Source organism: Mobula hypostoma, chromosome 6, assembly GCF_963921235.1.
Source record: "Mobula hypostoma chromosome 6, sMobHyp1.1, whole genome shotgun sequence".
NCBI lineage: Eukaryota > Metazoa > Chordata > Chondrichthyes > Myliobatiformes > Myliobatidae > Mobula > Mobula hypostoma.
In genome coordinates, this window is record NC_086102.1 from 165,944,547 (window position 1) to 165,961,744 (window position 17,198).

Sequence of the window (17,198 nt, forward strand, 5' to 3'; positions counted from 1 at the left end):
AATGCCTTTGAAAGGAAACTCCTACAAAAGGTAGTGGAATCAGCCCAGCATATCACAGGTAAAGCCCTCCAAACCATTGAGCATATTTACATGAAACACTATCCTAGGAAAGCAACAACCATGAAAGATCCTCATCACCCAGGCATGCTCTTTTCTTGCTGCTGCCATCAGGCAAAAATGCCTCAGGATTTGGACCACCAGGTTCAAGAACAGTTACTACCCCTCAACCATCAGACTCTTGAACAAAAGAGGATAATTACATTCATCTCTTGAAATGTTCCCACAACCATTGATCTCACTTTAATGATTCTTTATCTTGTTATTTCATTGCCATTTATTTATAATTGCATTTCTACAGTTTCTTGTCTTCTATGCACTTGCTCTTCCATTCATCTTGTTTACAGTTACTATTCTATAGATTTGCTGAATTTGCCTACAGAAAAAAGAACCTTAGCATTGTTTGTGGTGACTTACGTACATGTAGTCTGATAATAAATTTTACTTTGAAGTTTTGAACTTGTATGCAAGGCTCCACCTGAACCATTCTGGGACCAAGGTCCAGGTGAATCGAAACACTGGGGGTATGGATAGACCTTTAAACTAAATAGTAGGAGGCTGAGTTCAACAGACTGTAAAGGTATGGATAAAGGAAAAGGGAAGGGGAATTTTGGAGAGGTTACTGAATTAAAAAAAGGCAGGAAGTTTAAGAAGTTAAAGAATCTATCTTCAGGCAACATGGAGGCAAACTCAAGAAGAAGGGTTGTGAATTCAGGACTGATGGTCATCAAAGGCTGCAAATACAGCAAAGGTGCACAAGACTCAAAAGGATAGTGGGGACTGGAACTAGATAACACACAATGATTTACAGGACTTCTTGTGACTGAAGGCCAGTGGAATTCAAGAATGATCAACATCTTATCTCCTGCATTTTTGGATGAAGTCATGGTTTATTCTTAAATATAGGAAGCATGATGATACAAAAGCTGGCTGTGTTTTGTATTAAGGAGGAAAGCTTTTGATTTTGAAAGCAAATAAGGTGGACTAGTCAGTTAGGCAAGAAGTCAAGAGTTAATATCTTGTTTTATTTTATTCTCATTTATCATCATAGAACACTATTGCATAGAAGGTGGCCATTCAGCCCATCTAGTCCATGCCAAACTATTCAACAATCTAGTCCCATTGGCCTGTACCAGAACACAGCCCTCCATACGCCTATCAAAATTTCTTTTAAATGTTGACATCAAACCTACATCCACCACATCCGCTGGCAACTCGTTCCACTCTCACCACTCTCTGAGTGAAGTTTTCCCTCATGCTCCCCTTAAATGTTCCAACTTTCACCCTTAACCTATGACCTCTAGATCCAGACTTGCCCAACCTTAGTGGAAAGAGCCTCCTTGCACTTACCCTACCTACACCCTTCATAACTTTGTAATTCCGCTTATTTTTCTATAGTCAAGGAAATAACTTGGACAGTTTGGGAGACTGGGAAAATAAGGAGCAGATGGAATATAGTGTAGGGAAGTGAATGGTCATGTACTTCGGTAGATGGAAAAAATGCATAGTCTATTTTCTAAATGGAGACAAAATTCAAAAATCAGAGGTGCAAAGGGACTTATGAGTCATTGTGCAGGATTTCCTAAAGGTTAACTTGCGGGTTGAGACGATGGTAAGAAAGGCAAATGCAATGTAAGCATTCATTTTGAGGGGAATAGAATTTAAGAGCAAGGATGTAATGTTGAGACTTTATAAGGCATTGGTCTGACCGTAATTGGAGTATTGTGAGCAGTTCTGGCATTGGAGAGGGTCCAGGGGAGGTTCAGAATGAGCCCAGAAATGACAGGGTTAATGTACGAGGAGTGTTTGATGGCCTCTGGGCCTGAACTTGCTCGAGTTTAGAAGAATGGGTGCAGGGGGTTGGGGGTTGGAATCTCATTGAAACCCATTGCACGTTGAAAGGCCGAGAGAGAGTGGATGAGGAGAAGATGTTTCCTATAGTGGGTAAGTCTAGGACCGGAGGGCACAGCCTCAGAAGAGAGGAACATCCATTCAGCGTAGAAGGAAGAGGTGGCATTTCTTCACCCAGAGGGTGGTGAATCTGTAGAATTCATTGTCAAGGATGGCTGTGGAGGCCAAATCATTGAGTATATTTAAAGAGGATGTTGAGAGGGCCTTGATTGGTCAGGGCATCAAAGGTTACAGGGAGAGGCAGGAGAATGGGGTTGAGAGGGATAATAAGTCAGTCATGATGTAATGGCAGAGCAGAATGTCCTAATTCTGCTCCTTTGTCTTATGGTCTTATTCCTTTATTCTATTGCATTGCTCTACTGCTCACCATGCAAGACCTACTCTGGTTTGTCCTCCCAAACTGCAACACCTCACACCTGTCTGCATTAAATTCCATCTGCATTTTTCAGCCCATTTTTCCAGCTGGTCCAAATCCCGAAGTTTCGATTATGACTGTCTTTAAAAAGCCATAATAAAACTCTGCTTAGCCCAACTGATCACAAAGGATTTTGATTGTATACTCAGTGGCCACTTTGTTAGGTACAGTATACTCTATACTCTTGAGATTAGAAGAATAAAAGATGGTATTTTATTCTCATTACTGCCATCGGGTAGGAGGAAAAGGAGCCTGAAGACGCTCAATATTTTAGGAAAAACATTTAAAAAAATTGTTCTGCCAGTACATTCTACCAATATGGAAAAATCTCCACCATGGGCACGACTCGTGCTACCATCTGGAGTACATTCAAGGGCTAGTGCCTCAAAAAGGTGGTACCCATCATTAACCGGGACATACCCTCTTCACATTTCTACCATCAGGGAGGTGAAGACCTACACCCAGATTCAGGAACAGTTTCTTCTCTTCCATCACCCGATTTCTCAACAGTCTATAAATACCGCCTTGTTATTCCTTTTTTTTTGCATTATTTATATATTTTTGTAATTTTTAGATTGCTATATTATTGCACTGTACTGCTGCTGCAAAACAACAAATTCCATATTATTCTTATACAACACAACCTGCAGAAAACAGTCCAATATCATATGGAAATGGTCACCTTAACAGGTGATTTTTGGATAATCTTCCCAAGCGACTTACAGACATATGTAAAAATAGAGCCCACTGATCATCTGGGAATCAGCTGTAAATCCATTCTAGTCAATGGCTGCCCATCAGACTCCCTTCAATCAGCAAACCGATGGAAGTTACTGTCAACAGTATAAACAGCACTCACTAATGCCCAGCTTGGGTTTCACCACAACCATTCAGCCCCACGTATCACTGCAGTCTCGATCCCAGACAAGAACCAAAGAGCCAAGTTCAGAAGGTAACATGAGAACAATTGTCCTTTAACATTAAGGCAGCATTTGGCCAAGTGAGGCATCACAAAGACCTGGTAATGGATGGAGTTACACCTTGCATGAAGGAGAACAGCTACAGTTGTTAGAGATCAGTCACCTTTTCCCAAGTCATTGTTGCAGGAGTTCATCAGAGCATTATCCCAACTATCATCATTAGTGTCCTGCATCATAGGAACGCTTGCTACGGATTGTACAATGCTTAATTCCATTCAGACCTCTGCAATAAATGGAGTCCATGCTTACCTGCAGCATGTGCTGGTAGATGACAAGTAACACTCACACCACTAAAGTGCAGCTGGACAATGACCATCTCCAATGAAAGAGAGTTTAACCACTGCTTAACCATTGCCAGGTTTCCCGCTACCAACACTTTGGTTATCATCAGAAGTTTGACTGAAGCAACCATATAAATTGTGTTTACAAGAGGAAGTTGAAGACTTGGTGTTCTGTGAATGCCTAATGCCTTTCACCATCCACAAGACACCAGAATGTAGCCCCCCTGGCCAGCCTCAGGGTCGCTCGGCTCGCTGTCATCTAGGGAAACAGCCCTCGGCCCCGCCAAACTGGGTAATCAGTTTGTGTGGATGCTGTGTGATGTACCCCACCCCGCCCAAATAACAGACAATACACCAGATACGATTAAATGATTTACAGTTTATAGATATTACTGGAACTACATATTTAATAGAGAATAAAATATAAAAGGAAAATAAAAGGTGCCACACTTACTAAAGTTCAATCTCTTCGTGCACAAACAGTTAGGAGAATGATGGAATAATCTCCACTTGTTTCGATAAACTGTGCTCCAACAACACACAGTAGCATGCTATCATCCGGAACAAAGCAGTCTACTTACTTGATTGACACTCTGCACTACCTTAATCATTCATGAGACCAGTTTTGTGAACTATCTGTATACTTCACTGCAGTTACTTACCTAGTGCACTCTCACAGTATCTCTAAACCAGGGGTTCCCAAACTTAATAGTATTGGTCCGTGGCATTAAAAAAAGTTTTGGAACCCGTTGTTATGTGAATGAAATCGCCGGAGAGAGTTACTGGTATATACAAAGCAGTTTCTTTATTCCACAAAACAAGGTACAGTAGGCATCATGCGGAGACACTTTGGGTGGAAAGGTCTGCTGGCGCAACGTAGGGCTCGATAGTTATGTGCTAAACATAAAGGACAAATTCTATATTTACAAAGTATAGACAATGCTTTCTTTGAAACTACATGCAAACTTCACACCTTCTGATTCACATCCATCCCACAGATGCCAGCATCGTCTGGACTGGGATTCACAGCATTTTCGGAATGCCTTCTTCCAAATGGGGTGTCAGGGAGGGGTAGCACTTCTGGTGGGGGAACATGTCGCGTCCTTTTCAAGGCGGTTAGTCCACCTTTGGTCCCCACCTGGCACTCAGCTCTCACCTGTGGCTCCCGGTAGCTGTTTGCATGCGACAGCGGCCACACCCCGGGCAATGGCTTCCACAAGCTGGCTAAACCAGGAGAGGGTAGCCAATGGGTCTCAAACCCTCGGTGAGATAGGGAGTTGTCTATCCCAGCATGTGAAGAGAGACTCCGGCGGATTGAATGGACGAGATCAATGGAAGGTCCAACAGTCAAGAAGGCGGTCTCTGCAAGCATTGTGGAATGTGTAGAGCAGGACAAGACACAGAAGACGTCCTGGTCATCCACTGCGCCTAGTCCCATCTCCAGCCGCCTCCACTCTGTCTTGCCACTGGATCCAGATGGGAATTGGGAACAGAGAGTGAGGCTGACGCTGCGCAACTCTCCCTCATCTATATCCAAATCACACGCTAGTCTCAACACCATCATAATGGTGTCGAAGTCCTCATCGACGTTGACAATGGACGAACACATGTTCCAAATTAAATCCACGATACATTTTCAAGGAACAGAAGACTGGTAGGCAAAGCCATTTGTTAAATGTAAATGACCTAAACCCAAAAATCACTCTAACTGAACCCCTACTCTAAACTGTTGCAGATGCATTGGAAAAGCGTACACCCTGCACGTTCCCCTCCAAATTGTATACATGTTACAGAAATGCTAATATTGTATTAATAGTTTCTGCAGAGCTTTGCATCATGGTATTCTTTGGGTTAGAACCAAGTGAATTACACATTAAACAATAAAAAAAATAAAGGTTTTCACAGTTGTAATAATTTTTTAGCACTGCAGAGAATCCTCCACTATGCTCACTACTTCAAAGGCTATTAACACTTGCAAATGACATGAAAAAGGGAAAGATGATTTAGAAAGAACTTTTCCTAAGAACTATTTCATGCCAGAAGTTATTTAATACAATATTAGAATTTCTTTTAATATTGTTAATTATAAGACAAAAATTTCTACTAATTAGTACTGTTTCTTATCTAGATTGTAGAAGTGGAGAGTTAAGATTTTATAATAAAAATATATTGCATTCAAACAGCTGGCAGCACATCACAAATATAAAGGAGGGAAACTCTCCTCTTCTGCTACATTAGAAACCAGCGCAGGATGTAACCCCTGGCTCCATGGACCTTCTGATGACATATTACACTGGCACGCAGCTTGCCAGTCTTTGTAGGCTGTTCTTCTGGCCTCACAAGTGAAAATAAAAATCTGAACCTTGCTTCCCCACTACCCCCACTGCTGTGCATTTCACACCAACATTTAAAACCTTAATAGAATAAGCTATTAGAGGCGTACTGAACTGGATCCAAGCCTACCTCCACTGAGCCTTGTTGTGCAGAAAGGAGTTACACTGGTCTGGAAGTTTGCTGTCATGTGACATAACCTCAAGGGACGCCAAGATCTGCTTAAAATTTGGCCTTTTCTGTGGGGAATCAAAAACAAGCAAATCTAAATACCATTATATTATTCTGTACAGAATTTATCTTCTATAAATCTAATTTAATTAAATGATGCACAACCATAATATTTGGGACAAATCCTCTCACCTGGTTGAAGTATGCAGGCACTGATTAGATTGCATCATGAAGTCATGAATGGCAACGTAACAAATGGTATGAAAATAAAACATTACACGGGCAGTTTAAGGAACAGGCAGGTGGATTTCAAAGCAGGTTAGAATGAAGTCAGTTATTTTGGACCAAATAGCAAGAAAAGAAGTAATGGAGGGTCAAATAGATTTTCGGATTATGCTGATCATTAATATGCATTAGTAAGATGCTAAAGAAAAACTGAAAAGATTTTACCATGGAAATATGTTTTTTTTCCCTACACTGTTTTATAAATGAATCTATATATTCCAGCTTTTCTGTGATCAATGTTAAAGTGCCAATTATTCTCTTGTGTTAATTACAGAAGTGTGACCAATGGGATTCATTGTACCACCTTCCCTATGTGAATGCGTGAACCACCAGCTTCTCACAATAACAATGTCTTTCTGGCACATTGCCTTTTCAAGCTAATTTACTTTAAACTATTGTGCTGCAATATCAGAGGTCCACAATTTTCTTGGCACCGTCCAGTGAGTTCAAAGGTTCCACAGGTCCTTTTATATTAAAGGAGTGCGGTTGATAGTAGATACACACTCTGCTGTCGACATTTGCACTTTTTAACATGAGCTTCATTATTCTGACAGCAGTAAACCATGGTTGGGTCCATCTTGCAAGATGCTGCCAGATTTACTGGCAACACACACAAAATGCTGGAGGAACTCAGCAGGGCCGGGCAGTGTGTATGAAAATGAATACACAGTTGGCGTTTTGGGTCAAGACCCTTCATCAAGACTGGAAAGGAAGGGGGGAGATGGCAGAATAAAAAGAAAGGGGAGGGGAAGGAGGATAAGCTATAAGGTGATACATGGGTGGGAAAGGTAAAGGGCTAGAAAAGAAGGAATCCGATAGGAGAGGAGAGTGGACCATGGGGGAGAGGGAAGGAGGAGGGGCACGGGGGGAGGTAATAGGCAGGTCAGGAAAGAAGGTAACAGGCCAGAGTGGGGAATCGGGGGGGGGGGTGGTGGAGAAAAACAAAAGGAAGAAAAAAATTACTGGAACAAGAAATCCATGTTCATGCCACCAGGTTGGAGGCTACGCATACGGAATATAGGGAGTTGCTCCTCCACCCTAAGAGTGGCGTACATTGTAGCAGAAGAGCTAGCCATGAACCGACATGTTGGAATGGGAATGGGAATGGGAATTGGAATTCAAATGCTTGGCCAGTGGGAAATTCTGCTTTTGGTGGATGGAGCAGAGGTGCTTGACAAAGCAGTTCCCCCAATTTATGCTGGGTCTCACCAATGTAGAGGAGACAATAGACGACCCCGACAGGTGATAGACTGTTTGGGGCCGTGAGTGGAGGTGAAGGAGAAGGTGAATGGGCAAGTGTAGCGTTTCTCTTGCTTGCAGGGGTAAGTGCCCAGATGGAGATTAGTGAGGAAAGGATGAATGGACAAGGGAATCACGGAAAGAGCAATCCCTGTGGAAAGCAGAGAGCGGGGAGAAGTAAAGATGTGATTGATGGTGGTAGGATCCCGTTGAATATAGCGGAAGTTGTGGAGAATGACATGTTGGACGTGGAGGCCCGTGGGTTGGTAGATGAGGACAAGAGGAACTATCACTGTTAAGGCAGCAGGAAGATGGGGTGAGCATGACTGTCCAGGAAATGCAGACGATGGGGTGAGGCAGATTTACTGACTGCAATTCTGGTTTAATAAATACAAGTCACAATATACATGTCAGCGTCAAGAACACTGTGCATACACACTAAATGGCAAAGATCTTGTCAGTAATTTTCTGAAAGAATAGCCCGTGATTTTTCAGATAATTGATGCTGATTGTATTTCTACAGGAGGGAAGTGTACAGTTCTATTTAGTAATATTGGCCTCGAGAAGAACAGTGGCAGCTTCAAGATGTGGCATACTGCTGATCGTGGAAAGCTGCCCAATGAGAAATTGATGGAAACAAAGACCTGGAATGACATCACTGTGCAGTAAACATTCAGAAGAAAGCAGGTTAGCAATCTCAAAACAGCCTCCTATGGCTAGCGGAGCCACAGTGTATGAGTAATATAAATGGTAAACAGCAGCCTGTGAAGTTTTAAATAATCTAACAGGATTAGAAAATAAAAGCTTCATAAAAAAAAAGTGCACGTTTGAAAAGCACAGCTGTTTTTTTTCTTTCTCTCCATTACATTTTAGTGGACTGCCCTGCCTCTCAATTTGTCATTCTAAGGACACTGTATTAGGTGTTACGGCCCTGTGGGGAGGATTCGTCTAAGTGGCTACAAGTGTCAAATTCATTGACACTTAGGGAGGCTGAAAACTGAGAGAACAAGGGAAAATGGACACATTGCAGTCCTTTGTTATCGAACCTTTAACACAGACAACCCCTGTGTCGGGTAATGGAAATGCCCTTACAGAATTCACCAGATCACTACCCAAAAATGTAACATACAGAATAAGATGCACTCTCCTCGAGTTTATATGAAAGAGCTAAATATATAAACACATTTTTAAAAACTTGCATTTCTTGACACATACATAGGTAGCACAGTTCTGCACTACAGAAAGCTCCCATATTTCCATGGTAAAGGGGAAACCTGCACACCACAGACTCTTACATTCAACATCTGGGCCCTCAAATAGCTCCATTATCATTAATATTTTATTAACTGGATAAATGGACAATTCGAGACTGAAGGAGGCATCTGGAATCAACAAAAAAGTATCTTGAAAAGCTCCGATATTCACTCGATAATACCGTAAGTTGAAGATGAGTTCCACCCCAATGACCACCTGCACCCAAATCTGTTGTCAAAAGCCTTCTCTCAACAGGAAGCAACACACACAGTGCTGGAGGCACACAGCAGGCAGGCAGCGTCGATGGACGGAAAACGGACGCCGACATTTTGGGCACAGATGCTGCCAGACCTGCTGAGTTCCTCCAGCGTCTTTGGTATTGCGCCAGGTTCCATCATCTGCAGCCCCTTGTCTCTGTCAACAGGAAAGATCATTAAAGGTCTCAGTACTTACTTTGGGATCTGTTTCCCAACACTGATGCAATATTTCTGCAAAACTGGCAGGACAGCTCTTTGGAATGGTCAACCTCTGAAGTAAGAAAAGCAACACATTAGCAATTGGAAGTGCACAAAAATAATTAAAATACATTCACATGAGCAAAGCCTCCCCGTTGTGACATGATTACAAAAAGCGCCAGGAACACTCAGGCTTTATTCAGCTAATCAAAGCTTGTTTTGCAGAGATTACCAACCGCAGACAGCAATGCAATCTCACTGGAAGTCAACATGTGCAATTTTTGGAAAGATTCTCCAAATGCTAAAAAGATCAAGTGAGATGGTTGAATTTCACCATAACTCCCCAGGAAAACAAGCCAATTTTTATCATCATTGTATATACGGGAGGGAAGAATCAGAAACAGGAAGGTTTGATGTCCTCTCAAGCTGTTCTAATCTTTGGATACATGTCCATTTTCCTGTTTGTCTCCTCTAACCCAGTAGCACAAGTCCCTTCCTCTCAGATTTGAATATACACATTGACTCAGCATTCATAACTCTCTTAAGAATCTCAGGTGGTGATGAGAGGGTGTACAGGAGTTGTTAACTAGTGGAGTAGTGTCGCAGCAACAACTTGGCACTCAACGTCAGTAAGACGAAACAGCTGACTGTGGACTTCAGGAAGGGTAAGACGAGGGAACACACACCAATCCTCATAGAGGGATCAGAAGTGGAGAGAGTGAGCAATTTCAAGTTCCTTGGTGTCAACATCTCTGAGGACCTAAACTGGTCCCAACATCTCGATACAGTTATAAAGAAGGCAAGACAGCAACTATACTTCATTAGGAGTTTGAAGAGATTTGGCATGTCAACAAATACACTCAAAAACTTCTATAGATGTACCGTGGAGAACATTCTGACAGGCTGCATCACTGTCTGGTATGGGTGGGGGGGCTACTGCACTGGACCGAAAGCTGCAGGACCTCCAGCACCCAGGGCATGCCCTTTTCTCACTGTTACCATCAGGTAGGAGGTACAGAAGCCTGAAGGCACACACTCAGTGATTCAGGAACAGCTTCTTCCCCTCAGCCATCCGATTCCTAAATGGACATTGAACCCTTGACCACTACCTCACCTTTTTAATATATATTATTTGTATGAGCTTTAATCTTTTCAATTTTCGTATACTGTTATTTGTTTATTTATTATTATTATTTTATTTTTTCCCTCTTCTTCTATATTATGTATTGCATTGATCTGCTGTTGCAAAGTTAACACATTTTATGACACATGCCGGTGATAATAAACCTGATCCTGATTCTAATTCTGAGGAAGACAAATCAAAGATTCACAACTGTGAGAAACATCTCTCCTTGCCTTAGTCTGAAGTAGTTGACCCATAAGACTATGCCCCATTTTGACAGCCCTAAAAGTTGAAAAGTTTTCATAGAAACTATCTTAAGTCCATTAAAAATGTTCCAATAAAATTCTCTTCTCCATTCTTCAAGCCCACTCTTCTTAATTTTTCCTCATAAGGCTGAAATAATTTCGAACTTGGGATGGTGCCACTTACAGGTCTTGTTAGATACAGAGTGAAACAGCACAGGGACTGGCCATTCAGCCCCACTGTCTCCTCCTAGAACTAGTAAAACAGCTCAGGAACAGGCCATTCAGCCCATTGTCTCCTCCTAGAATCAGTGAAACGGCACAGGGACAGGCCGTTCAGCCCATTGTCTCCTCCTAGAATCAGTGAAACAGCACAGGAACAGGCTCCTCAGCCCCACGGTCTCCTCCTAGAATCAGTGAAACAGCAGAGACAGGCCATTCAGCCCCACGATCTCCTCCTAGAATCAGTGAAACAGCACAGTAACAGGCCATTCAGCCCCACTGTCTCCTCCTAGAATCAGTGAAACAGCACTGGAACAGACCATTCAGCCCATTGTCTCCTCCTACCATCAAGCACTCATTTACACTAATCCCATTTTATTCTCCTATTTTACTCAGATTCTGACCACCTACATCTGAGGGGCAATTTACAGGGGCCAATTAACCCCTCAACCTGCACACCTTTGGAATGTACAAGGAAACTGAAGCACCCACTGGTGGCGGTCGGGGGGGGGGGGGAAGGTGTGACATACAGACCGTCTAGGGAGAGTGTGCAAACTCCACAGAGATAGCACCCGAGGTTGGGATTGAACTCGATGTCTCTACCAAAATGCTACTGTCAGCATATCATTATATTTCATTTACTCACCAAATCAACAAGGGACTGAGGAGCTGGAAAATAATTCCTAAAATGAAACGTTTCTTGGGGTGAGTTGTGTAAATTGTGCAGTTATTAGTGGGAGGTGAGCACAGTGAATTTATATGCTTATACAATCATTTGGATAGTATACACTAACTCCCCTCCCTATTCCAACCACAAAGCCATCCATGGCAGATTCTCACGTATCCACCTGGATTCAGGATCACTGATCAATTCTGGAAATGGGCTTGCTGTCCCTACAATCAGAAGTGAATATTTTTTTAACAACAAGGATAAACTGCCAATTTGCTCATACTATAATCCTTACATACAGCTTCTAATAAAATAGAACATATACACTTTCCTCTTCAGAAAATAGATCAAAACAAACTGAATGAGACAAGCTGTGGCTACAAAACCCAGAGGGATCATTTCCGTTTCAGAAGGAGATCAATTTGCTCGAGTTGAACAATAAAACGACAGGAAAAAGGGCACTAATACTCTGCACGCAATCTTGTTTCAAAGGTGAAACAAGCTAATTGTTAACCTGTGCTACAGGCTGCATAACCTCACATAACCTCTGTAAAGTTGTGCTAGGGTAAATGAGGAAGAAGAGCTATGGTGAGGGAAAGAGATTGACTTTAACGATTTTAAATTTGAGTTCAATTACCAATTAAGTACAATAATCAATTACAGTAATATATCTGTCATCACTTTTGCCTGATTCCATGCAAATTATCATCTATTCTTAATAGCTGATCTGATAGCCCCATTTTTCATCAATAGTTCAGAAGTAACACCTAGATTAGAAGATAATGGGCCCTGTTTTCCTTAGCAAAATTTTAAGACTGAATCTGTGTAACAATGGAAAAACCGTCAGTCATTCAAAGAAAAATAACTGCAAATAGCACTTAAAATTAAATAACGGACAGTTGTAGTCAGTTGAAAAGATATGGGCTCATATAATGAATGGTCATTTTTTGACACAACCAAATATTAATCCAACTGTATTAATATTAATCCAGCCTTGATCCAACTGTAGTTTACTATTATTTTCATGATGGAGGATTAGTTTGACTTTGAGGCTCAGATATGCAATATTGGTGACTGTCTCTGTCGACTTGTGTTTAACAACTGAATCCCCTACAAAACTACTCATGCTTGACAGGGTGGCAGATAAAGGCAATGTGCATGATATGGTAAAAAAAAAGAGGCTGCAGGTGGAGGTCCATGAGCCAGTCCTCATTAGGGCAATGGAGAGGCAGAACGTCAATAATTAACTTTAAGTTGTTTGGGGTTATCATAATAGAGGATGCATCCTGGGACAGATTTATGTTCAACAACTGGATCCCCTACAGAACTACTCTCGCATGAGAGTAGTGGGAGATAAGGCAGTACCAAAGAGGCTGCAACTAATCTTCATCTAGGGCTGAATAAACTAGTGATCTTAGAACTGGCTTATTTATGCTGTTTTTATTGAAGAAATTATTCAGTGCGCACAGGCTGTTGTCACTGGGCAAAAAAATTGCACAGCACAAGATTTTTGCACACAAGTCATTACAAATTAGAGAGAACATTGCTCATCACCCAGGCCGTGCTCTTTCCTTGCTTCTGCCAGCAGCTGGAAGGTACAAGAGCCTCAGGACTCACACCAGGCTCAAGAACAGTTACCACCCCTCAACCATCAGGCTCTTGAACAAAAGGGGATATGTACTCATTCTATTTCTGTTGTTCCCAAAACTGATGGTCTCTCTTGAAGGACTCCTTACCTTGTTAATTCATGCTCTCGTTATGTATTGCTATTTATTTATATTTGCATTTGCACAGTTTGTTGCTCATTGATCCTGTTTACAGTTACTGTTCTATAGATTTGCTAAGTATGCCTGCATAAAAAGAATCTCAGGGTTGTATGTGGTGACATGCATGTACTCTTGACAATAAATTTTACTTCGAATTTTAAAAAAAATTATTTATTTACCTATCTATTTATTTGTGTGTTTGCTGAAACTGTCTTCATTTGCACTTTTTTTTGGTCAATGTTTGATTCTATTGTATTTCTTTGTTCTACTGTGAATATCTGCAAGGAGATGAATCTCAGGGAAGATTATGGTGACATTTAAGTAATTTGATAATCAATTTACTTCATACTTTGAACGCACTTAATTATGGAAACAAAATAATCACTTCGGCATTTTAGTACGGTTTTAGATTATGAACTTTAGCCTCAATGGAATGAAAGACAAATGTTTTGAGAAGGTCAGTTAAAACTTCAGGGTATCCAGAAAATTTTGGATGTATAATTGCTGTTATTGTTTATTTACTCAAACAACTGGGATAAAGGAAGTTCTTATGGTTAGAGATAGCACAGATGTTGTTAACAGCATGTAGGATGAGATGTATGTATTCACCCCCTTGTTCTGCCATTCAGTAAATCATGGCTGACCTTTCACCTCAGTTCCACCCTCCTGTGCTAACCATATATCTATCACTTTTCCTTCTATTTAAATCTCCTCCAGGCGGATCATTTGTGATAAATAAACCTCATCATCACCAAGTCTCTACGTTATCACAGACATTCTTTCTTCCCTCCATCCTTCAATACACTTGAATTTTGTTTTCTTAATTCTTAACCGTCTATACGAGACATTAATCCTGTTCCTCTCTCTATGGATGCTGCCTGGCCAACAGGATAGTTGTTTACTGTTTTTGTTTTGGATTTCCAGCACCTGCAGTTCTTGGTCTTTGTCTTGAAACATCAGTGAACCCTGATGTGTTTTGCCAGATCAATGCTTCAGGATCACAATAACTGACCAGAAGAACCACCTTATGAAGCCTCAGCATCACATCCTTGTATTCTAGACCTCTTGAAATGAATCCTAACATGGCATTTGCCTTCCTCACCACCAACTCAACCTGCAAGTTAACCTTCAGGGTGTTCTGCACAAGGACTCCCAAGTCTCTCTGCCACTCAGATCCCTGGATTTTCTCCCTGTTCAGAAAATAGTCCGCACTTTTACTTCTACTACCAAAGTGCATGACCATGCATTTTCCTCATCTTAACTGTGGAGTATTTTAATTAACGTGTTTTAGTTTTAGATTTCCAGCATCAGCTGTACTTTGTTCTTTGCTTTTTCAAAGTCAAACTACTGACCTCTTGGGTATAACTGGAGTTCTTCAAACTACAGTACACGGCAAAGACACAATGAACACAACGATTTGGCTTAAGGAATGCCTTTATTGGTCCAAATCAATGCCTAGGTTGCAGTTGAGTGGCTGGTCCAGATTTGTTAAGCACTGCAGTAGTTCGATTACATTGAGAGATTTGTTAGGCAAGTTCAAGATGCAATTACGAGTTAAGTGGAATGTTTATGTTACAAATGAACCAGGGCAGGCAACGACAGTAGTTTTTAAGTAAACCATCTTAGCTTATTGAATTAAAGCTCTTTACTCCCATTCATCTTAGAAACACAATTCTAGCTGTGAAATTGTCGCAGTAATGTTTGAGATCTCACTTTCTGGATTATCAATTGAGGCCTCTGGTTTGTATATTCAGTAAACAGTCATTACAATATGATGTGCATATATGAGTGGGTGATGTAGTCAAAGAAACAAAATTAATGCTTATTTTGAGGAAAAAAATTAAGCAATGCTTATATCAAGCATTTAAATCAATAGAAACATTATGAAAAGTATGAAAAACAAAAGCATACACCGTACCTCATTTTTTTCCACAACTAGCCAGGCCACCTGTAAGCCTTCAAAACCTTTAAATGGGATCTCCCGTGTCATCATTTCCCAAAGAACCTGAAAAACGTGAGCCTTTTAACATCTATCTAATCTTAACAAATATCATAAATTTTAAAATACTTTCCATCTATAGAAGACTGAGCGATGTCATCTCCACACTTCAGGAATAATCTCAATGCCGTGGGGCTACTGTCATTTTAAAAGCAGCTATTTCTTAGAAAGAGGCAACAGTGTATTTTATGAATATTAGGTTTTTGCAATGTCTGCAGGGAAGATGATAATCTTTCAGGCACGACAGAAAGGGTCCCCGTTGCCAAATTTCATTGCGGAAGATAATCATCCTTCCATTCCGAGCAGACATTTGGCCAGCTGGGTTAAACAAGTTCTGGACTGCTAAAATCTGCCCAAACTTCCCAAGATGACATTCCTAGTCAGCAAGACTGCAGACACCCTCTGGTTTACAACCCAGGAATTAAGTCCATAGCTTCCAGAATGAATCAACCACACAATAGCTTGGTCTACTGAATCACAGCCATTCATGGCCTTCGAAATGCTGCTTAAAGTTCAGCCATTTACCCAAGCACACCCCGCATCAATATATCAATAGGCGCTTTTTAAAAATATGCTCAATGCATTTTTTCTTAATTTACAAAGAACCTTCTTTCGTTAAGAATGTCAATTTCAGTTTTCTCAATACAAATTTAATGTAAGCATTGGCCTGATCTGAATAAAATAGGCAGGATAATTTGTGCTTTACCTACCACACCATAGGAATACGTATCACATGTCTCAGCCACAGGTAAGCTCTGTATAACTTCTGGTGCCATCCATGGGAAGGTACCCACCAGGCTCATGTGTGTAGTATGAGAGTGAAACCTTGAAGCACCAAAATCACATATCTGAGAGAAGAACAAAAATGATCTATAATCATTTATCTTTTCAGATTATTGACCTTTGAAACAGCTTCAGATTAAAAAAAATTCTTCGGTAGCTCACCTTTAAAATTTTGTCTGCAGCAAGCACCACTACATTAAGTAAAGGTAAAAAGAAAAACATTAGACACTATTCCAAATAGGAAATTTCTACATTCTATGCATCTGAAACTAAAATATACTGAGCGATCTTTAACATATCAGTCACTAATGTGGAGAACAGAAGTTTTGGCAAAATATTACTCTAAAAGCATTGGAAGAAAGAAATTGTGGAGATGTATCAACTGCAGTTATGAAATTTGTTAACATTTGCATAATTTTCTAATTGTAAAGGTCCTAGTTTACTTATCTGCATTAATCCACATAATACAAATTCGCAGAATGAAGGAAAATCAGTGGAAGAACTCAGATTCAACACTGCACCTTTATATAGTGCAGTGGCCAGAGTGATGTTTAAATCTGTGCTTCTTTGTTAAAACCCCCAAACCCACAGCTGTAACAATGTTAAACCAGTGGGAGAAACAGCATCTTCTGTTATGTAAACAACAGGAATTCTGCAGATGCTGGAAATTCAAGCAACATACATCAAAGTTGCTGGTGAACGCAGCAGGCCAAGCAGCATCTATAGGAAGAGGCGCAGTCGACGTTTCAGGCCGAGACCCTTCGTCAGGACAGGTCTTCTGTTATGTCACTGGTGCATTGCATTGGTGGGCTTCCCAGAGAGTCCAGAAGGGCCGTATGATGTTCTGCAGATCTCCCAGCTCTTAGACAGCGAAATCTGCCCACTACTCCTGCACCACACCACCCCTACAGCGATTAACCATTTAAAACAAAATTGACTTAATTTATTTAGTTTAAATGTGGAACAGACTCAAATGGCCTAATTCTGCTTTACGTTTTATGGCCTTTTTAGTCA

At 41.0% G+C, this 17,198-nt stretch overlaps 1 protein-coding gene across 4 annotated transcripts in view; it reads right to left on the reverse strand.

Annotated features, from left to right (window-relative positions):
* Nucleotides 1-17,198, reverse strand: part of LOC134348579 (mitogen-activated protein kinase kinase kinase 20-like) — a 125,244-nt gene that overhangs the window by 70,651 nt on the left and 37,395 nt on the right. For all 4 annotated transcript variants that reach the window (XM_063052173.1, XM_063052170.1, XM_063052171.1 and 1 more), the window contains 5 exons: nt 16,347-16,375; nt 16,112-16,249; nt 15,321-15,407; nt 9,378-9,452; nt 6,108-6,214 (listed from right to left, as the gene is read on the reverse strand). In XM_063052173.1, coding sequence (XP_062908243.1) covers nt 6,108-6,214; nt 9,378-9,452; nt 15,321-15,407; nt 16,112-16,249; nt 16,347-16,375 — 436 coding nt within the window. The remainder of the gene's footprint in view (nt 1-6,107; nt 6,215-9,377; nt 9,453-15,320; nt 15,408-16,111; nt 16,250-16,346; nt 16,376-17,198) is intronic.